Source organism: Kwoniella pini, chromosome 1 (assembly GCF_000512605.2).
Source record: "Kwoniella pini CBS 10737 chromosome 1, complete sequence".
NCBI classification, from domain to species: domain Eukaryota; kingdom Fungi; phylum Basidiomycota; class Tremellomycetes; order Tremellales; family Cryptococcaceae; genus Kwoniella; species Kwoniella pini.
Window position 1 is genome coordinate 293856 of NC_091716.1, and position 21546 is coordinate 315401.

The window sequence follows — 21546 nt, forward strand, 5'->3', positions numbered from 1 at the left end:
GAAACACATATATTGGTGAAAGGATACTGTTTCTACCTGACTTTGAGGCCAGCATGATCTCAAACCAACGGGAAAATAGTGGCAGAGGACAGATACCGTTTGCAACATGAAAGGTAATCATGTAATACTCGTTACATATCGTGTATATATCAAGGTGTTACAACAAACAATCTCGAGAAATGAACACAGTGCGACACACGCGACAAAGGCGAATACGATTGCTGAAACAGCATTTGAGGACATCACTTTACGAGAGAACCCAGCCGATCAGAAAAACAATGGTCGATGTTTCCAAATAAGGCAAAGTTCTCTGAGCCGCTATGTGGCTTGAATATTAGCCTATCTTTTCCCTTTTGGTATATTGTGGGAAGATGCGAAAAAACTCATCGCTGGTCTTGATGATTACAGTTGGAGTACCATTGATGGTACTAGTTGTCGTTGTGGTTCTGTTTTTAGTCACTGTATTTGGGTAAGGACTCGAATTCGCGGTCGTTGTATGGGTTATTGCGGCTGATGTGACACTAGCTTGAGTGGCAGCTGTAGTTTGTCCAGTAGTTGTTTTAACAGTATTGGCATTTGGTTGGATATTACCAGCATTAGAGCCGGAATTACCGATTGAGCCTGATGAACCAGTACCACTACTTCCTCTGTTTGAGCCTGAACTTCCGGATGATCCTGATGTTCCAGATGATCCGGAAGTACCGCCTCTTGAGCCACCTGAGCCGCTCGACCCGGTCGAGCCACTTGATCCGGTCGATCCTCTACTTCCTCCACTTGAGCTTGAGCTGGATGAAGATGAGGATGAACCAGCAATTCTTTTGCAGATTTGTTGAGTTCTGAATTCTTCGGATGGGATAAGAGTGCCCACAGGGGAAGTGTGTTCTGATGCCGACTTGATATCATAGGTATCACCTTGTTCGTTCTCGTCAACTTCAGCCTGTACGTTGATGTACTCTGAGGCATCTCCCGAGTCAGCTTCGAGGAGTTGCTTGAGGTTCCTCAACTTACCGCATAAATCGTAGACTCCATACTCGGGCAGTTCAGCCTTATATTCTTTCGAGGCTTCAAACTGCTCAAGGCCGTTGAACACATCTGAGCCAGCTGATTGTTCGGCATCTATCAGCCCCGCTCTCATGTTGGGGGTGTCAATCACTCCTGTATCAAAAGTATCACTCACTGGGTATTTCATGATCATCCTGGGAAGAATCTGCAGGAATAGCTGACACCACCTGAATGGCGATAGCAGCGAAAACCCAAAGGGCGATCAAGAGCGATCTATAATTCGACATGATCATGCTGGTCACTGTATCGAAGGCAAACTTAGGATTGTATGAGATATTAAGAGTGAACATCTTTCCTCATAATCCCTTCTTAACATACACATATCTGCTTATCACGAATGACAATGAGTCACTCCCGGTTATTCATATAACCCAGTCTGAATCAAGAACATAAGATAACATTCCAGATTGCTGTGCCAAGGACGATGTCGATCCCAGAATAAGTCAAAGTGATATCATAAGGCACTGATAAGACAATCATATGATCTGCTTGTGTCAATTCAATTCAAAAGCAAAGGTTCTGTCATAAGCGGGCAGAGTAAGGAAGGAAAATCCCTCTTGATTGAGTAAGTAAAGAAGTACTTTTGTGGGATGCGATGATCTTATCGTTCCTGCTTCAACGTAACTCTTTGCCGGATGTCACCGTCTCGGCACATAAAAGTATATCCCTCAATAAGATGTATTAAGATAGGTATTTACACAGCATTGAAATTGGGATGTATTTTTCACTCGGCCGTATGCATAATTCAAGGGTATCAACGTTTATAACGCTAAACGTCATCACGTATCGGTTAATTCCGGTTCAATTGTTTTGACGATCAGACAAAAAGGTGTTCCTTTCCGATATAAAATCAATTGCGTCTTTTTAGGATTGGCGATTGATCCGCAGTATTTTAGCTGACCTCGTATCCGCAGTATACATATATAATCTCCTTGACACCTAACGAATACCAACAACAACACATCATGACTAGACTTGCAGGTATAATAAGTCTAATCGGCTTCGCGATGAGCTTGAACGGACTGATCGGTGCTGCTCCAACAGATAAATTGGGAATGGCTTTACCTGATCAGGATGTCAGCTCTACATGTCAGTGGTCCTCTAGCTAATGAGTGACTGTGCTGATCTCGAGATCATGTTACAGACCAGGCTGGCATGGACTCTACGACAAAGTCCAATCCCGATCGACCGGAAATACCGTTGAAATGGGACGAAGCGGATGAAGGAGGAGTCGAGGACGAATACATGATTTTATGTGGTATGCATGTTTTTCTCTATCTCATATAATGCTGACTTGATGACGATAGGTGACGCAGGCGACATTGAATTGCATGAGGCAGGGGTAGCAGCCGAGCAAAACATTGAGCGACATTGCCGTAGAGCATCGGCAGGAGGAGGCGGTCGAGGTGGTGGTGGTAGTAGCAGTGGAGGGAAATCGAGCTCGTCATCTTCTTCTTCATCTAAATCCGGATCAAGTGGTGCAGGAACAGCGGCAGGTGCGGGTGCAGGAGCTGGTGCAGCTGGAACAGTCGGTAGGAATCGGAATAACGGCAATAAAAGCAGCGATGGTAAATCCGACGTCTATGACTGTTTTCCCGATTATCTTCTTTGAAATCACTAGCAACGCCGATGACGCTGATTTCCACTTTTTCCTCAAAGCTTTACCTTCGATACCGTCAGTCATCGACGTTGTCGGAATGAAAGGTCCAATGCTGCTCGCTTCGATATTATGTCTAGGTAGTATGATTAGCTTAGTATGCTGAGCGGCACGTATTGCAGGATTTATTCCACCAGCCCAAAGATACAGCATAGGTATCTGACTGTGTATGAATGTGTGAAACACATCTGTATCGATAGTTTAGGATGCATTGTTAATGATCGAAGCTGCAGCGTTCTAAATCCCAAGTTACTAAAAGGCTGTCTGGACGGAAGGGAATCCTTGCGTGACCTTTCGATGGCGAGGTTAGAGGTATTCCTCAAGACTGTATCCCCCTTTGCCACTAAGTTGTTCGCGTTAATGCTTCGAGCTGGCCCAGTGGAAACATGACAAGCGATGCCTAGGTTAGATCAAAGCAGATAATGATAACGAAAATTCGGCGAAACGCAGTGATAACACTGCCCTTCTGTTTCGTTGCATCTCAAAAACGCCCAATGGCGATGTAACTTGAAATCCGGTAAGGTCAGGTACCGATCGTTGATCATCGCCAAGCCGGATATCTCATCGCCCAAAAGCGGTCTCAAGTATATCTTTCAAGGGTTGTTAACAACTAGTCTAGCAACCAAAAGGTGGTATTTGCGATGATTAGCTGTATGCTGGGCCGAGATGAGTCAGAAAAGGTATATAGAATGTATGAGGTGTATAAGGATGTGATTTATGATCGTTCAGTCGCTGCAAACCATTCAACAAGCCGCAAATCTCCCTCGAGCCAATCAAGTTGAAAAGCCACTCCAAAGATGTTGTTCACCGAGTTTATTTTTGCTGCTCTTTCCCTTACACCGGCTGTAATGTCCGCTCCTCATCTGTCACAAGGACGACAATCGAGCCCTGACTCGATACAAGTTGCTCCAGGCTCAGCCGAATCATCGATCCAAAAAAGATCCGTCACTACGGCGACGGACATTCCAAAAGCATCCCTTTCTGCACAACCAACACCGAATGAACACTCCTCTATGACGCAAATGACAGCCGATGGAAAGCCATCAAACCGCCCTTCTGTTTCCACGTCACCTACTAATTCCAGCAGCGTATCTGCATCAGCTTCGAAACCTTCAGAGACTGAGACAAAGGGATTACATTATACGAATAAATTTCCTGATTAAGTGAAGAATGGAGATACAGTAAAATCCAAGTGGGATGGTGGTGAAGGTCCTTATCTCGTTTATACTATCTTGCAATATGTAGGGTTAACAACGCCTCAGGTGAGTGAACGTCAATTCTATGTTTCCAATAGGAACTCGTTGTCTGATGTCTGTCAATTTCTTTAGCCAAATGTACTTGAAAAGTCCCTAGATCAGGCCTCCTACGAAGTCAATGTTAATGTAGATGCCTCTCATGATACATCATCGGTGTGAGTTCCTGATCTTTCCCCGTCGAACAATATACATAGCTAACAACCAGCACTTTCGGCATAGCGTCCAATAAGAACAGCGGTGAATACAAAAGAGTGACAATACCACTTATCACATGAATACGTTTTATCCAAGCGACCATACCTAGCTATTGGAAATGTTTGAGCGGTGTTGTATCGTTACGATGGATTTGCGTTGGTTATGAAGTCTCTGTGGGTAGATATAAGGCAGAGGTGATCATACCGCGCAGCGCGATCAAGATAGTTGCAACAATGACGCGAACACAGTCAACGATACGTTGCATGCGACCAATACGATTGAAAACAGGTTTTTGTCACACCGTATGCGAGACTCCGCAACGCATCTTACTGTCTTTCACCTGGAGGGTCGACCGGGACAATAGGTTCTTGCGGCAACCCCAATTCGTTCAGAAAAGCCTCCACGTCTAGTTGATCGAAAGTCTGCTCGGGAGCAACTGGCAGAGCGTTACTGTCCATTTCAAGCGAAACATGCGGGTCATTGGCTGGGAATTGATAGAACTCCATGAATCTATCACTTTTCTGGTTGAGGAATGTTTGCAGGTTGGCAAGATTGGTAGAATCGTCATATTGTGGCTCGGGAATATTCTGTGTCTGGGTGGTCGATGCAAAGCCGGACATCTCGAAGGGGTCAGATACAGTTGGTCGCTGGTTCTCCGGGAGTTGATACGAGGAGTCGATTATAGATTGTCCGTGATCACCCATAATCTTGTCCCCGACAGCTCCAACGAGATTACCAATGATCGATCTGGTAGGGTCATTGTGGACCTGCGTGGGTATGGGTCTGAGTGGATCATGCTCTGACAACGATGTTGCCGGAGGTTTGAAGGATTGCGAAGACTGATACTGAGAATTTGGTGGAGTCTGTCTGCCCATGTCCATTAGACCGTGGAGGATGGCTTTTGGGTCCTTTTGCATCGCGTTCTCGATTAATTGGGGCACGGATCTGAGTACCTATATCATTAGTGGCCGAGACACGAATCACTGCTAGACTTACGCTGTTGGCCAAAAGACTAAGACAGATTTCACAGCTTCCTCGCTAGCCTTCTGTTCTTCCTCCTTTGCTCGTATAATATCCGCACTAGGGGGAGTAGGCAGATTGTTCGTTTGCCAAGCTAGTAATTCATCGGGAGAGGGCGTCATACGCTCCATCGTAAGCCCGACAGAGTCACAAATGGGTCCGACATCGGCCCAGGCTAGACATATTTAGGAGTCAGCAAGTGCATCCGGCACAACAAGGCGGTAGACGCACCCCAGCCCTATACAAATAGCCGTCAGCACTACACTGGCCCCCGAGGCAACGAACAAATGCTTACAATTTGATGCAATGCCTCAAGACAGATATTCACTGACTGTTGCTTGGTCTCCCAGGTCCAACCGTAACCACCGGGCTACGACACAAGGTCAATATCGCGGCACAAATGAAGTCGACGTACGGTGTTGCTAGGATATCCCTGTTCGTTTGTTGGTACCTCGGACAGCAGTTGGGCCATCGACATCAGTACCCTTAGGAGAATGGAGCCGGCTACGTACGTCAGCTGATGAAAGTAGCAAAGCGACCTACATTGGATTACACCCGTCGGCAAGATAGACTATACATAGTTCAGCTTGGTCCAGAGAAGCGACGAGGAGCTGAACTCACTTGAAGCATCCCTATCTGACTCCGGCAATTCGCCAGTAGCCCATCGATACTCTCCCTACTCAACCGCTCCAAAAGCTCAATATTTCTCATGCCAGGCACGAATGGCCGTTGTTGGCCTGAAGAAGCTGACGACGGAGAGGAGTATGAGGTGTTGTCGGATGGGGTGGCGATACTGGCCGTAGCTACTGGCATTGTTTTCCAAAAATCTAGTAAATCTCGGATCAACTGGTGCATCACCAGTAGAAGGAACGGGCAACATAATCGAAGATTCGCATGGAACTGTATGTCGTCAGCGAAACGAACTCGACCAAAGGGCAGATCTCACATTCAACGGTGAGAACCCGAGTAAATCGTCTTTCCGACATGACTCCAGATAGAGAGTGACCTTTGTGTTCAAATCTTTGCTGATGGATTTCTGAAAGAGAGACCTGATCAGCCTGGGCGTTTCAGCACAAATCTGATAGGAATTACGAGATCTCTCCATATCTTTCTGCTAGCACTGCATAATTTTTCCACATCCGCTGCACCTTTCCTTCTCGATGGGTAAGCAATTCTAGTAGCCACTTCGCGACCTGCCAGGCCAAGTCGGTGGTTCATCCTGAGAGGGGGTTTTGAGCTGAAGCTTAATTTTCAAAAAGATGCTACGTACTGGAGAAAGAAAGCTAGAAGCTTGAAAGAGGAGTTTGGTAACCTTTCTTGCACAGTCTCGATCCATTCTCCTGCGGAATCAACATCTTCTTGGGGTCTATGCAAGGGCGTGTGAGCTGTTGAGCGCGATGTGTTCCACTTACATTTTAGGCAATTGTCCGATTGATGCCGCAAAGAAGGCGTCTGAGACCATGTGAGTCCAGAAAAGCCGTCGTTGTTTCATCTGCAGCTGGGAGAAGCTGATGTCCGCTTCATTGTCATCCGTGATTATCGGTCCTTCCGATGCCCACATCAAGCCCAACAGGTGCATCTGTTCGGTAATAATAGAGTGTATCATACGACCTGTGGTCGATGAGCGGATGCAACCGGCGTATGAACTCACTCTGTAGCCAATGATCCTTTTCGATAACCTGTTGATCAGTCATGTGCATAGCCTGGTTATACAGAGTCAATGCTTGAACCCCGGTAATACTAGGGTTTGTGAATAGGCCATTCTCGTCGATAAGACGTTTGGCTCGTTTCATCAAACCTTTACAAGCTGTGATACGAGCTCGTCCCCAGTGCGCTCTCGCTCGAGTGCCAGGTGCGAACTGGGACAATTATCAGCGTGTGTATACATGCCAGAACTGACTTACCGTGCCGTCGGGTTTAATGACTTTGATTGCGGGATCAGCACTACCACCAATCCGAGGGAGACGTACCTTTCGGAGCAAGAGCCGAGTTCGCGCTTACACCAAGGATCTACTCGATGAATCAGCTCGGATCAACATACAAGAGAGGCCAGACCGACCACCGGGGAATCCGAATATCTAGCACCCCAGGCTTCAATAACGGCGCACAGCGCTTCTTGCGCCGGAGTCATCCGATCTGATCGTTGTCCAGCTTTAGCCCATTCAAGGTAGAAAGCTTCTGGGCTGATTGCCTGGGAGCGGAATGTAAGCTTAACGAAGAAGGGGGGGGACACTTACGGGAAACGAGAGATGGACCGCCTGGAAGAACGTTTTGACTAGATGATTACTCAATGCCATTCCCAAGGCTCTATCCGCTAGCTGCTCAGACACAGCTTCTCTCCGTCCCCAATTTACCATCTCACGGTGGTTCTGATTTTCCGACCACAACCTCCAAGGATTCTGAGCTAGCAACTTATGACTATCGAATTGTTCTTCCTCATATGGTGATCTCGATCTCTTCCTTGAATATCCATTCGTGATATAATCGTTATACCCTGACAGCGGCGTCAATTGGTTGTTCGATATATGGTCGAAACTATACGGACTAGGTATCGGACTAGGTATCGAGGACTGCAGGATAGGTAAGTTGGATCTTGCATTAAACGGATCCGGAAGATCTATGGTCGATTGTGATGCCGAACTGAAACCCTTATCTGAAGCTTCAGCTAGACGTTGCATCTGAGCGAGCTCGCTTGAGACTCTATTTTGAAGGTTTTGATCCCAGATATGATCCGATTCAGGCAACTGGGCGAGATGAGCCCGAGGTGTTTGACCGGTTGTTTGCACGTGATTTATCGCTTCTTGTCTATGGTCTGCAAATTGTCGCCAGATGGAAGCTGCTTCTTGAAAGGTACCTAGGGTCTCGCCTGATGTGAGGGCGGGAACATTAGAGGTAGGGGGGTCATTATTGACCATGTCCTCGGGTGGTGCCGGGAGGTTGAGCAAGCCGGAAGCGTCAAAGAGAGGGGCAGTTGCATCGGGAAATGCGTGAGATGATGTGAGAGGCAGACTTTCCGGTGGGCAGGACGGGATGTTGCTGAACAACTCCAAAGGATTATCATCTACTCTATAACTACTCCCCCTTGGATCTTGTCCGCCGTATACCTTTCTAGCTTCATCTATCCTCTTCCCACCCTTGTTTGGCTTGGTAGGTTCCCTTATCCCTTGAGTGTCACATTTTAAACCTTTCTTAATACAATTGCTACACTCTATATCCGGATTCTGCTCTACTAATACGTTCAATGGAGGTGGAGATGAGCTAGATGATGATGGTAACGCGGTAAGGATCTCTTGCAAATCGCACTTGATTCGTCTCAACTTGCAACAGCTGCAAGCTACGTTTTGACCTATCACGGTGTCAGTTCTCTGATAAAAGTATTTGCATTGTAATACACGCACGACGTTTCTTCTTTGGTTCCTCAGACATCATTCTTATAGTAGCCGCAGGACACAGTGTCACTGGGAGCCGCAGCGCCGATTTCGAGTGTGAGTTGTATGTAGTGCCAGGCCGAGTATATGGAAGGTCAAGTGGGATACAGAAGACGAGATAGATATATCAGATCGTTATCACCTTGAGAGGTAATGTCGGACTATTCATCTCACGTGGGAGGCGATCTATTTTTGGACTGCACGTGGCTCTTCGGCCTTTATGCCGGCACTACATGGTGTTTGCATACATGATTTATCGGTAGAGATTACAACTATAGTCAAGACTGCCAGGACATCAACCAAGACTGCCAGGACAGCAATCACGACTGCCAGGACAGCAACCAAGACTGCCAGAACAGCATTGCTAGCAAAGGCATTTTACCATCTTATGCATTTTACCCCATCTTACTCGCGCCTTTTGTCCGGGACGACGCGGGATATCACACATGCTAAACCATCACTCGAGGCAGTAAATATACCCTCAACAAGTATGAACTCCTGTCCAGGCATGGATTTCTCCGACTCATCCGTACCTTGAGGCCAGGTCTCTCCCCGAGGAGGTAGATCCGATATCTGGGTATCAGTATATAGCTCATAGACGACGTGGACTCACTTTAAGCACATGAAAGGTAGTATATCCATGTCCACCAGAACGTTTCTCGTTGAACATGATTGGACTGGACTGTTTTGCCGATTCAATATATTTCCTCACATGTGAACGATCGGACGGCCGTATAGCGGAGTAGAATGATTGATTCCTCAGCTACGAGATGTTAGTCGTGGCGGAGTTGCAAAAGTGAGAAACAGCCTACCCTAGATCCGTTGATTATAACATCATTACTGACATACATAACTCTGCTTGTGTCCGTAAATCGATCGAGTATGAAAAAGGTTCTTGATGAGGGTTTATGTGGGGCTGGCCATGGGTAATCCATCGGTGGTGGGGAAAGGGATATCGAAGTGGAATGAGGGGAAGATTGTAAAGGAGCCTTTGATGAGCTTGGCCAGCGCTGCACATGGGGGTTTGTCAGTGAGATGTTCAGATGGTGATGCGTTGAACCCACCTTTATGGCGAATTTGCCTTGTGATGAAGGTGACACCTCGATAACCTCTCGAGCAGTGAGGGCTTGTTCTACAGATAACGTCAGAACAAAGGTAGGGGCCACATCGTTAGTACTCACGCAGCGTGCGTTGACCATCAACTGCTCGGGTGTATAAAGCGAGCGACATGTTGTACACTGTGTAGCTACAGGCGGTGTCAGGTCTATCCGACCGGCCAAAGGGACTCACTATGAACAACAACACTCAACATAGTACCCATCCTTATGCAACGCTCTGAAATAGGCCACACAAGCGGTCTTCTCGTCTGTTAGAGCTTGGCTGCGATTCGGTATAAGCAACGCTTCCAGAGGGTGAAAAGCAACTCACTAGTGTATCTCCCTCAACATTGGTATTTCATCGGGATGGAATATCAAATAAGTCGATTTACCAATGAGGTCATTTGGCGTGTATCCAAGTATCTCTTGCATGGATTCGGACACATAGCCTATTCGAGCCTGTTTTCATGGGTCAGCGATGCTATGCACAAGTGGGCAAAGTACCACACAAAACGATCGAAAAGGGATCTAGTGTCATCGCCGTTCCCCCCTTCCGCAGAGTCTCTCAGAACTACCTTCCAACTTATAAGATGGGTCCGTGTAAGATCCCGCCTAGAGTGCCCTTTTCCCGACAATTCAAATTCCTCATGATCGAACCTAGAAAATGAAACCCAACGTACCTCTTGATCTGCACTACATGCCAACCAAGCTGATAATCCCAACTCCTCTTGACTGGAAACACTACTTCCTGTACCAGGCGGTTTGGACGATGAGCCTGAACTTCCCGGAGGTCTAGCTGAAGAAAGCGATGAACCGCTGGGTTGACGATAAGGCGAAGAAGGAGTACGTCGATTTGTTGTCCGAGACACGGACATGGTGAGTAGGCGGAGGTGTGATCGAAGAGAGCGGTCTTGAATGTGACCAACGATATTCGAAGGATTGTTCAACTTGAGGTGGGGTTTATCCGTAGTCCTATATATATCTGATTTTGATACCGATCTGTGCGTTAGACCGGGGGCCGAAGATTGATGATTGTGTTATGTTCGAATTGAACATGGGCTATGTTGAATGATTGATGATGAGGTATGGAGGATTTTTTCGCTTTTGCCCTCGTGTTGATTAAGAAGAATCAACGATATACTATTGAATTGATATTACGCTAAATATCGGCAAGTTTCAATCGAGATCCCTCCGGACTAATTAAAATCAAAGTGTCTTGGCAAGAGTCCTTTGGTTTGATTGTTGATTAAGCCCTTGGGATTGTTCAATTCCTTTCAATGGTGGTGAGATATCGCTAAATGTTGAATACAGTGGAGTGGTATATTGAGCTTGATTCTGAGCCGAAAACCCGAGGCACTGCGCATGTGACGCGAATGTTTTTGATTCAAATGGTGTGATTCATCCATACAACGGAGGGCTCTTGAGAGGTCATATATCGACGAGAACAATGAAAAAGAGTTGATTAACGAAAAAGGTTTATCCCAATTACCAAGATTTAACCGCGATAGTAACAAAATATTAATTATAACGAAGAAAACCAAGTCCCGAAGAGTCCGGCATTTGTCTTTTTGCTTAAATGCCCTGAGATGATGATGATGCAAATTAGGCGTTTAGGCGTTTAAGGGAGTTTACCCATGTATAAAAGTAGCTTGGCATTTAATTGTTTTTTTTGCATAAGTCGATCATGTATCACGCGGTGTCAGAAAGGAGTATCATTGACCCGTAACGACGGGTACCTACGATGCATTGATCGTTCATTGCAGAACTCGAAATCACTATGTACGAATGGAGGATCTGTTAGATTAGTAATGATACGTCAACGTAGGTCTGATCGAGATCCATAGATCATACTTTCTCTCAAGATTGCCCGATAAAGTTTTTCACCGAATGTCATGTTTATATGGTTCTGACTTGAAATGGGAGGAACGCTCCGAAATTAGGTGAACTGCACGCAGTCTCGATCATTGCTCGAGGAAATTACTTGATTAGTATCAATTTTCCCTTGTCCCGGCGCTTTAAAAACGGCAACATCTGTACAAGCTTGGTAAAGTGGAGTGAGCTGCGAGCAAACATAGGTTATACCATGTGCCCGATGGCGAACCTAAAAAGCATATTCAAGGGGATCTGCGGCGAGCTCGTCAGATGTGCCTACAGGAGTTTGAGCGCACCAGGTTTTAAGGGTTTTTATACAGATCCACGATCTACTCGAAAGTCTATTCACCGAGACTGTAAGACGACATGGATCGGTCTATTGTATGGTCTCGCTACCTTCGGCAGGGGCTCATTTAGCGAGAGATGCCCACCTTAGCGAGAGGCAAATTATGCTTGTCGCAGTACCTGTACAACCGACGCGAGTTACTCATACGGCCGGATCGGAGGCAGATGGGACGAATTATTTCATATCACCAGGTCTATCAAATGGAGGCGTGAAGCGACATAGATGATATATTACATCCAATTTGCCTTATCTACTGAACGGAACAGATTGTAGCATGGATATCTACCATTGGAACAGAGCATCTACCATTTATCCCCTCGCTCCATTATGCCCGTTCTTAGCATAACCCCCTCTTACATTTGAAACACTTGGCATCGGGGTGACAGGACGTGTAGGTGCTGTAGATCCACCTTCTCTTTCAGCCGAATAAGCATCTAATACTCTGACCACATCAGTGGTGAGTAATTCTAATTCCTTTATTTCATCTACACTCAAAGGTTTGATTATTCTCTTTTTATCTTTTTCGGCCGTATCATCCTCGTCATCAGATTCGTTTTCATAAATCTCCTCTTCAGTGGAAGTGATTCTTGAGGAACCTTTTTGAATTGAATTCCTAGATTGTCTCCATCTTTGATCTCTACCTTCGGTTAGACTTCTCCCAACACCTTCGAATACTCTTAACATACACCCATCGAGCAGGACTTTTAGTCTCTGTACGTCATCTAATGCGTGTAAATTCCCTATCACAGGTAACCATCTATCACATTCTAAACCCCTTTGAGTGACCACCAATTCGTAGGCGCCGAATAACATATATGTCATTGGGTCTAATCGCGTGACTGATCGTAATTGGGTGATACCGCCTGTATCTTTGCCGCCAAGAGGGACATTTCTTGATTTCTCGCCAAAGGCATATAGTCGCTTTTCAGCGGGATTGAATGATTCAGAAGCTTGTTCAGGTCCTCCTACTTCTCTCCTTCTGGAGTTGACAGATGAGGCGTGGATGAATACGGTCTGGCAATCAGCGACAATTCAGTCGGTATTGAAACTCACCTTATCCTGAGATGTTCGACAGGTTTTGTCGGAAGTTCGCAATGCAAAGTTGGGTGCGCTGGCCATGGCGATGAGCGCGGCCAGAAGTGGTAGACTATTTCCATGCTCATCCAATTCTTTAGGCACAGTCAACCTTCTTCCAATCTTGTTAATAGCTCCTCCGGCGGATACAGCTATGACTCCTGCTTGATCGAGTGATTGAAGTAGACTCCCTTTGACCTGTTTGATCTGGAGCATTGTGGGTTTGGATAAAAAGTTGTCCGAACAGAATTGGTTCGCTGTTCGGTAGTCCCCTCTATCGTCCATTGCAGACCACTGATTGTAGGCTGATACAATTGCTAGAGGGTCGGATCGGAAGGCAGGCGGACACCAAGAATCCTTGATTCGATCGGCTTCCGCTTTGAGAGCGATCGGAGCGAGGAACGGATCTCGGTTGGTCAAGACCGCTGCGAGCGTTAGTGCCGAATCCAGACATCTGAAGAAGGATCCGTAGAGACAGAGTTTCCCGATTGCGGCTTCGACTGGGAGTTGAAGTAGGACCCTTCCAAGAGCGGTGAGGTTCAAGTTTGCATCGAGGGCTCCTAGCATTCGCAACACCTCCATGGCCGCAACGATTCGACTAGGCTCAGGGGGTTCGATAGTGGCCGCGAGGACTTCTTCTACCTCGCCGAGGTTGAGCGCCTGATGTGGGTCAGCGGTGCAAACGTACAAGACTACTCACCTTGACATGCATCACGACATTGCTCAAGTCACTTCGTTTCATCTCCACCAATTGATGCGGGTCAAGCGCTTCGAACCGCTTCTTCGAGAGGAGGCCATAGTACTCTCCCTCTCTGTGTCTTCCTGCTCGACCTGCTCGTTGACTAAGGTTGGACGATCCCACCCAAGCGGAAACCAAAGATGACATGTGTCTTTCCGGGTCATACCTCTTTTCTTTGACTCGGGCAGTGTCGATTACATAGACTACATCGGGAATGGTGATGGAGGTCTCGGCGATGTTTGTAGCCAAGATGATTCGTCTAACGCCCTTGGGAGGTGGTCTAAATACCTCTTTTTGTTCTGCGGCGGGAATGGTGGAATGAAGATAGTGTATGCTGAATTTCGAGGAGTCGTTGAAATTGGTCCCCATCAAGGGTTTGCCCCTAGTGTCCATGAGTATATCCGCAACTTTCTTGATTTCGTCCCAGCCAGGTAAGAAAACCAGTACATGTCCGTCGTCAGACCGCTTCATCACGTCTGATATTGTCAACGCGACCAGAGGGTAAGGAATTTCCAATGCCATACCAGATCCGGGACCAAAATTTGCTGGGTCTCGACTGAGTTCTGAATTGAGATATTCCGAAACATTCTTCTCGTTAAACACCCATCCTCCCTTGTTGTGTGGGAGACCTTGAAGTTGAGGTACGATCTCGTCGAGGTATAATCGTTCGACGGGGAATGTACGACCGGGAATTTCAGCTACGGGTGCAGGGCGACCGCGGACGTCGGCGAAGTAAGTTTTGAAGAGGGTAGGATCGATTGTCGCGGACATCAAGATGATTTTGATAGGTTTGTTTCTGGCCTTGCGGTCGGTCAATAATCGTTTAAGAACCACCAGTAACAGATCCGTGTCGATATCCCGCTCATGAACTTCATCTACCACTATATGGGTGACTTCGTCCATCCTTGCCACGGCACTGGGGTCTGCGGTAGCTCCAAGGGCAGATTGCATCCTCTTGAGGAAGATTCCGGTGGTGCAGAAAGTGATACTACCATTGGGTTGAGGTAATTTGACATCGAACCGGACTTGATATCCTACTTCTTTTCCTAACGGTTGACCCCTTTCATCGGCTATCCGTTCTGCTACTGACATGGCTGCGAGCCGCCTAGGTTGTGTGCAGACGATGTTACATTTAGCACCTTGACCTCGGTTGATGTAATCGTCGAAAAGCAATTGCGGCACTTGAGTCGTCTTTCCGGAACCTGTTGCAGCCATCACGATGGTGACATCATTAACTTCGATCTGGGTGAGTATCTCTGTTGCGCGGGAGGTGACGGGGAGAGCTTGACGTTGATTTCGCATGGCATCCAACTTGGGATCACTCTGATACCTAGCTAAGCGATCCTGCAGTTCGAGCGATTTGTTCTGTAGTTCCTTCTCGCTCAACGGGCGACTGCCCCTTGATCCCCAGGAAGCTATAGGATGGTGTTCAGCGGTGGCCGAGCTGGAAGGTGGAGCATGTTCCCATAATCTTGAATTCCTGATATCACCGCATAGGCCTTGAATGTCCTCGTTGAGACGATCCGACATTTGGAAGACCAAATGAGGTGCCATACCGAGATTCGCACTTTTATCTTTCTTGCTAAACTCGGAAAAGTCTTTCCATAAACCTGGATCGCAGCTTTCAAGATATTGCGTCACGTCTAAATAAGATTTCACTTGAGCACCCTTTTTGCTCGACGCTTGACCCATACCTATCCTCCTGTTACCAACCGTTATGACCGCATCCCAGGTCATCGTTGCTGACGTCTTTCCTTTGCGGCTTTTTCCATGTGTGGTTTGGGATGTTTGTGAGAACTCGATATCGGGTTTGCCGAATTTATATCTCTGGCAGTAGTACTCCATGAACTGTCTTGCTCGTTCGTAGGATATTTGGGATCCATCGGAGAGCTTGGCGGTGTCTGGCGGTACATGGTTTGAAGTGGCGGCAGCGGGGGTGACTCCATTGCTTGCGGATGGCCCACCTGTTTTGCCTTGATCCAACTGTGGTGGTGCTTTAGCGGGCGTCAATCACGACAGTTGACTCACGATACCGGCAGATGTGAGTTGTAGAACAGCACTGAGTGCGGCGAGTTTTTCTGCCTCTTTGCGATTCGTATGATCTCCTACACCTGTGATTCCAGTTCTTTTATCGCCTGTCACGGTTACTCTGCGTACGATGTCAGCGATGTCGCCGGAGAGATGCAGGACCCACCTGAAAATCTTTTTGTTGCCTATCATACCCTCCTCGACCCTATATTCCGAGCCAAGATCTGCACCACCGTGGCCGTTACCTAAGTGGTTGGCTAAAGGTGCTTTTGGATTATCTAGCCATTGCGCTTTGAGTTGCACGGATTTGCCATATTGATGCGTGATCTGAGCATGATCGTGTAGGGGTGAAGGTAGTTCTTTTGTAGATTTGGTGGTGTTCGGTGTACCGCCTCGTCGGGAAGCGTTACCTCTATATCTAGAGGGACCAGGCATATCTTCCGAGGTTGATGTATCGTGAATTGGTGATGGCTGATTCGGGCGAACAGACTTGGGACCTGTAGGGATTGATGAACCTCTTGGGCCTGTAGGTATAGCTTTGGTAGGAGCTTCGGAAGAGACAGAAGGAGAGAGTGGTCGTTTCGCTGGAATGAACTGCGAGCTGGACTCGTCGGTCAGACAGGTGATGCAGGTATTGACGAATGACGTACCTTTGACTACTTGTGAAGGGCCTCAAGTCCAATTCGTGACTTTCCCGAGTGTCTCCTATCGATCTATCTCGTTTAATCGGTCTATCAGGGGTGCGCCTTTGAGGTGAATGGGAGTAGGAGCGCTCCCGACGTCTGGGGGAAGGAGTATAGCGACGTTTAGCTGGACTACGGTATTTGTAATTTGGTAACGGACTAAGTGAAGGACTTCTGTGTGGAATATATGTATCCCTAACGGGGGACCTGTATCTTCTTCCTCGTTCTCTGGAATTTGAACGACGTCTTGAGCCTGGTGAGGGTGGGGGTCGATAGGTATCGACTCTAGTTGGTGATCTGTCCGGTGAGGGAGAAGGCCTTCGTCGTGGTGGTAAGGTGTCAAGAGCTGCTACTGGTTTAGCAGGAAGTGCAAACGATGATTTGACAGGAATAAGTGGTCTAGATGCGATTGGCTTTGAAGGTAGGGAAAATATAGTTGGCTTTGAGGGTAGAGAATGATTTGACATGTGTACTTTGAAAGGTTGAACCCTCTTCTTTTCGAATAATGATAGCCTGCAGACAGTGGTTTAGGCGTTGAATGGTAGTCCGGGGACAGTCGAGGTGTCAGTATACCTCTGTCCTTATGCGGTGTCTAGCAGGCTATTCATTATAAATGATGATACCGAGCAGTTTTCGTCGAAATGGAAAAACAAAAAGCACGAGTGACTTGGACGGGATCAAATTGGACTTTGTGCTCATGAAATATGCATCCAGACTATAAAGATATAACTACGCATGATCCTTCGCTTCTCTATCCGCTACACTAGCTATAGCCGAAAATGGTGGTAATTGTGTAGATCCTGCTGGGGGCTACAATGTCAGCTGGATCAAGCTGCTCTGCAAACACTTACAACTCTGAACATTGGATTGATTTGTCCTTGGGCCATATCTCCAACACCCTCCCAACTGCTTATACTCGGCAGCATTGTACCCGAATGCATAGCTTGTCTACCCATTCCAATCCCATTGGACACGGCGGCGCCTTTGGGATGACCATATGGACTGGTAGGTACACTGCCATTACCCGCCGAGGGAGCAGAGAGGAGAGGATTACCCAAAGATTCCATTTGACCATGCAGGGATAGTGAACTTCGGCCACCAAGTCTACCCAATGATGCGGAAGATGGAGCTGCTGAACCGACGTTCGCTCGGACCTTGAAGTCATGCGCTAACTGAGATTCTAATGATGCTGTGGATCGAGCTGTAGCGCCGTGTTGCTGATGTTTGATTGATGAGATGGAAGGGGCGCGTTTCGATTGTCGAAGGGGATCGGCCCAATGTTCCCTGTCCCTAGTTCTCCTGGGTCCGGGGCTATAGGAGGCGTCAGCGGTCTTTTGCGTGAAGCACGAAACAAGACTTCCACGTGAAGCACGAAACAAGACTTACTCGCTGTCTATCGTGCCGATAGTCCCGACAGTAAGCACACTTCTAGAATACTGACCAAAGCTTGACATCGAATGGTCATCATCGTCGTCTCTTCTCCTCGCTTTGTGTCGGTTTTCGCCTTGTACATCGTTGTATGCCTGTAAGGCGGAGTGACTAAGTGCGGAGTGGTGGGATCGTGCCGATTCATGCGATCTAACAGAGGTCTTACTGGCACTAGCCTGGGCGGATGGGTAGGTTCGAAGGTTGTTCACCGAGGGGTGATTGTTGAGGGATAGTAAAGATGGCGAGGTGAAACCAATGTCATTGATGTTGGAGGAGGCGAATTCAATCTCATTCTTGTTCTGCCCCTGCGCTATCATTTGGTTCCTCTTTTGCATTACCGCTCGAGCACGTTCTTTCTGTAGGGCAGCAGCTGCTTCCCGTTTAGCCTTCTCTGCTTCCTTTGCCGCCTTTTCAGCTTCCTTCTTGGCTTTCTTAGGATCAGTGGGCGTGGGAGGTATTCGGTCTTGAGGTCGATTACCCGATTGAGTACGTTTGAGGGATGATCCGGAATAGCCTGCTTCGGGCACGGGCGTGAGGTCGATTGTCGATGATTTATCGGCTGCACCACCAAAGACCGAACTGAGTCCCCATTTTTTCTTTTTTCCTGCGAGCTTGTCCACTCGCGCTGCTCCGATAGTCGGCTCGATAGGAGGTGCTATCGATATCTGAGACGCGGAGGCCATCGCGTTGTGCTGCTGCTGCTGGACGTAAGCCGCGACGTGGGGCTTGACGTATGGGCGAGTAGACGGGGGAACGGTTTCGTACGGGCGAGTAGACGGGGGAAAGGCTTCGAACGATGGGTTTGAGCGCGAGGCGTGAGCGACATCGCTCGCCCATTGCTGAGAGCGTGCTCGGGGATCGATGACCTGTGGGGAAGGTTCGGGACGATTGCCATAACTTGCCAAGTCATCCGTAGGCAAGTCCAACTCCCGAAGCTGGTGTACCAGGGCTGAGGCGGAGGAGTAGTTTTGTCCTTCTTGCCTGTGGGACGGCGGGAAGAACCTTGCAGCACTGTCTGGGGTGCCCAGAGGCGGAGGAAGTGTTCGCATATCTCCGTTGGCGAATGCTGGTCGGGCTTCGTGAGGTGTATGCGAGTGGGATGGGGGAACTTGCCGAGGTGCAGCTTGGGCGATTTCGACTGGTGGACTTTGAACGGCTCCCGGAGCGGGTTGACCTTGCGAGAAGGGTATTCTAGGCAGAGGCGGAGTTTGCTGGAGATGAGGGAGAGTTTCGTGAAAATAGGCGTGGTCAATGCATTGGGCGGAAGTCAGGCGATATTTGGGATTGTATCGTAGCAGGTCGTGAATGCAGTCGACGAGCGATTGAGGAACGGTCTCGCCAAAGAGGGTGCGGAAGCGGACGGGTTGGCGCTGCGATCTAGGTCAGCGGAGCCGGCACATAGTAATCTACTCACCTTTGGGAAAGAGAATCCAACGTTTTTCGCCAACTTGATACCTGAATTCCAAGGTCCACCACCGATGATCTGACCTCTTTCGTCTACACCATATTCACCACTTGGTTCCCCCATAGTCTCCGTTATTCGATAAACCTGATCTATCTCGCTAACACCGGGAAAGAGGGGTTTGAGGTTGACCATTTCGGCCAGAATCGTACCTAAAGCCCACATGTCCACAGGCGCACCATATTCCGTGGACCGAAGCAGGACCTCTGGTGCACGATACCATCTCGTCGAGACGTATTCAGTGTAAGGTGGTTTGGAATCGGTTGCCCTTGCTAGACCGAAATCTGCTAATTTCACAATCACCCTGACATCTTTCTCGTATTTTACTTGATCAGCCGTGGGAGGTGAAACTCCTGATCCTTCTATGCGAGAATCGTTGATTTGATTCAAGGTTGTTGCACTGAGGTAATCTGTAAGACCGGTTGTGGTTACCAGTAAATTCTCAGGCTTCATATCTCGATGGAAATATCCGAATTGGTGTATGTGATGTAGACCTGCTGAAATTTGGTGAAAACAACTTGCTATTAGGCCAGCTGCTAAAGGTCGTCCTCTCCGTGATTTTGTTAATTGATAAAGATTCCCTTCCATACATTCGAAAACGAAATAGAGTTCGCGGGATTTGGGGCTAATGAAGGCGTCATAAAGTGGGATTATAGCGGGGTGCGGTGGGATTTTACTCAGAGACTGGGGAGGTGTCAGCATTGTTGTGTAAACAACTCTATGTACTCACCACCAACTCCCCCAAGGTTCTAGCCTGTTTCCATCCACCTTCCCAAACCCTCTTCATCCTTTTTAACGCTACTAAACGTTTCCCGGCCCATTCTGGCCTTGCTCCGGCTCCACACTGCATTGCGGAAAGTATGATATCTGATTTCACCGGTGAATGCCAGTCACATAGCCAAACAGTACCGAATGATCCGTCCCCTAGACATTTGAGCTCGGTATATGTTCTTTCTCCGCCTGGGAATACGGGTGTTTAGTCATTTTATTCGTTTACATGACCTAGGAGACTCACGAGGATCCTCTGTACCTATCCTACCGTCATCCGACTCTACCCTATCTGCTTGGGGCTTTTCGTTGACTGGTACGGGTGTGAATGAGGGCGATTGTCTGCGTCGTGTTGAGGGTCCAGCTACCTGGGAATGCCAATCTGGTTGTGGGTTGTATTGTTGATTGTACATGGCTTGGTGGACACTCTGCGCAGTATCTGGCGTATGCAAATACACGCTAGGTGGCGGCGAATTGTATATATCCTGGCCTTCTCTGACTGGGGATGGGTGGTAAGTTTGCTGCTTGTTGTAATCGTGATTATAATGATTGGAAGGCGCTAGGGCGACAGGTACGAAAGCAGTTGACATTCTTGAAGAAGCGAGTGACACGGGGGTATGGTGGTGTAAGAGAGTCGAGCTGAAGGAGAGTTAGTCGGTGTCGTTGAAACGCTTAAGTCCAAGGAAGATAACAGGGATGTGTTCCAAACAGGAACAGAACTACAGCTCAACCCCGATATAGAAAGAATGTACTCACCCGGACACCCCCTCTTTCCTCCCAACGGCCCACTATGTCTTACGAGGTATAACGGGTCCTAAGATGTATCCTTGAGAATTGGTAAGGTGATCTAGATGGGTGAGGAATAAGCGCGGTGTGAGTTGTATTAGGCTGAATGAATGTAGTGATGTTGATGTGATAATGTATTGACGGAAGATCCGACAAGATTATTTTGAATGAAAGAGTTATTGAATTGGAATAAGCTTCAGGTGGAAAGTAAAACTCGAGGAACGTAATCAACTTTGGCCAATTAAGCTATTCTCGATCACTTTATTGGATCATCCGTGTCAATTCGTCTTTATTCGCGAGGTGATCATTTAGAAGGAATGTCAAGACGAAGCGATCTCATGAATTGACTCATGCTACATGAACATGATGCATATGAATGCAAGTATTCTTAGTCTCGTATTCGTTTCCCAGAATTGTATAGAGTTGTCTACAGTTTAGCGCTATCTTACAGCGTTTTACCGTGACTCGTCGAATTACGCTCTCTTTGTACCTTTCAAAATATAAATTCGTACCTTTTGCCTTCTCATCGGCGTCCGGTATACGTCGTGAGTGAGAAAGACAGAAAATTTCTGCTAGGTAATGATCTTCACATACTCCGAGGCTAGGAATTAGACTAGAAAGTCTAGACTAGTATGTCCCAAACTA

General features: G+C 47.5%; 7 protein-coding genes across 7 annotated transcripts; 2 read left to right on the forward strand and 5 right to left on the reverse strand.

Moving 5' to 3' along the window:
- Positions 1-334: 334 nt before the first annotated feature.
- I206_100122 (uncharacterized protein) lies at positions 335-1289 on the reverse strand (the record flags this gene model as incomplete). Its single annotated transcript, XM_019152979.1, has 2 exons — positions 335-1101; positions 1178-1289. 2 exons carry the CDS (start codon positions 1287-1289, stop codon positions 335-337), a joined length of 879 nt encoding a protein of 292 aa, XP_019015117.1.
- A 738-nt stretch (positions 1290-2027) lies between these two features.
- On the forward strand, positions 2028-2825 carry I206_100123 (uncharacterized protein; the record flags this gene model as incomplete). Its single annotated transcript, XM_019152978.1, has 4 exons — positions 2028-2151; positions 2207-2320; positions 2370-2630; positions 2722-2825. The coding sequence occupies 4 exons, from the start codon at positions 2028-2030 to the stop codon at positions 2823-2825; spliced, it is 603 nt and encodes a 200-aa protein (XP_019015116.1).
- Positions 2826-3516: 691 nt separating this feature from the next.
- Positions 3517-4250, forward strand: I206_100124 (uncharacterized protein; the record flags this gene model as incomplete). The annotated part of the gene is made up of 4 exons (XM_070202137.1): positions 3517-3807; positions 3889-3981; positions 4048-4130; positions 4181-4250. 4 exons carry the CDS (start codon positions 3517-3519, stop codon positions 4248-4250), a joined length of 537 nt encoding a protein of 178 aa, XP_070058238.1.
- A 246-nt stretch (positions 4251-4496) lies between these two features.
- I206_100125 (uncharacterized protein) lies at positions 4497-8619 on the reverse strand (the record flags this gene model as incomplete). Its single annotated transcript, XM_070202138.1, has 16 exons — positions 4497-5115; positions 5167-5365; positions 5422-5428; positions 5486-5560; positions 5606-5761; positions 5812-6090; positions 6137-6226; positions 6283-6409; positions 6461-6556; positions 6603-6735; positions 6842-7049; positions 7095-7114; positions 7161-7200; positions 7250-7381; positions 7428-8536; positions 8589-8619. The coding sequence occupies 16 exons, from the start codon at positions 8617-8619 to the stop codon at positions 4497-4499; spliced, it is 3321 nt and encodes a 1106-aa protein (XP_070058239.1).
- A 404-nt stretch (positions 8620-9023) lies between these two features.
- Positions 9024-10590, reverse strand: I206_100126 (uncharacterized protein; the record flags this gene model as incomplete). The annotated part of the gene is made up of 8 exons (XM_070202139.1): positions 9024-9191; positions 9241-9381; positions 9431-9628; positions 9683-9750; positions 9800-9864; positions 9909-9998; positions 10047-10174; positions 10396-10590. 8 exons carry the CDS (start codon positions 10588-10590, stop codon positions 9024-9026), a joined length of 1053 nt encoding a protein of 350 aa, XP_070058240.1.
- Positions 10591-12242: 1652 nt separating this feature from the next.
- Positions 12243-16924, reverse strand: I206_100127 (uncharacterized protein; the record flags this gene model as incomplete). The annotated part of the gene is made up of 6 exons (XM_070202140.1): positions 12243-12854; positions 12987-13667; positions 13723-15729; positions 15775-15895; positions 15941-16375; positions 16425-16924. The coding sequence occupies 6 exons, from the start codon at positions 16922-16924 to the stop codon at positions 12243-12245; spliced, it is 4356 nt and encodes a 1451-aa protein (XP_070058241.1).
- Positions 16925-17186: 262 nt separating this feature from the next.
- Positions 17187-20705, reverse strand: I206_100128 (uncharacterized protein; the record flags this gene model as incomplete). Its single annotated transcript, XM_070202141.1, has 6 exons — positions 17187-17257; positions 17305-17768; positions 17844-19255; positions 19300-20031; positions 20078-20307; positions 20363-20705. 6 exons carry the CDS (start codon positions 20703-20705, stop codon positions 17187-17189), a joined length of 3252 nt encoding a protein of 1083 aa, XP_070058242.1.
- Between the last annotated feature and the right edge of the window lie 841 nt (positions 20706-21546).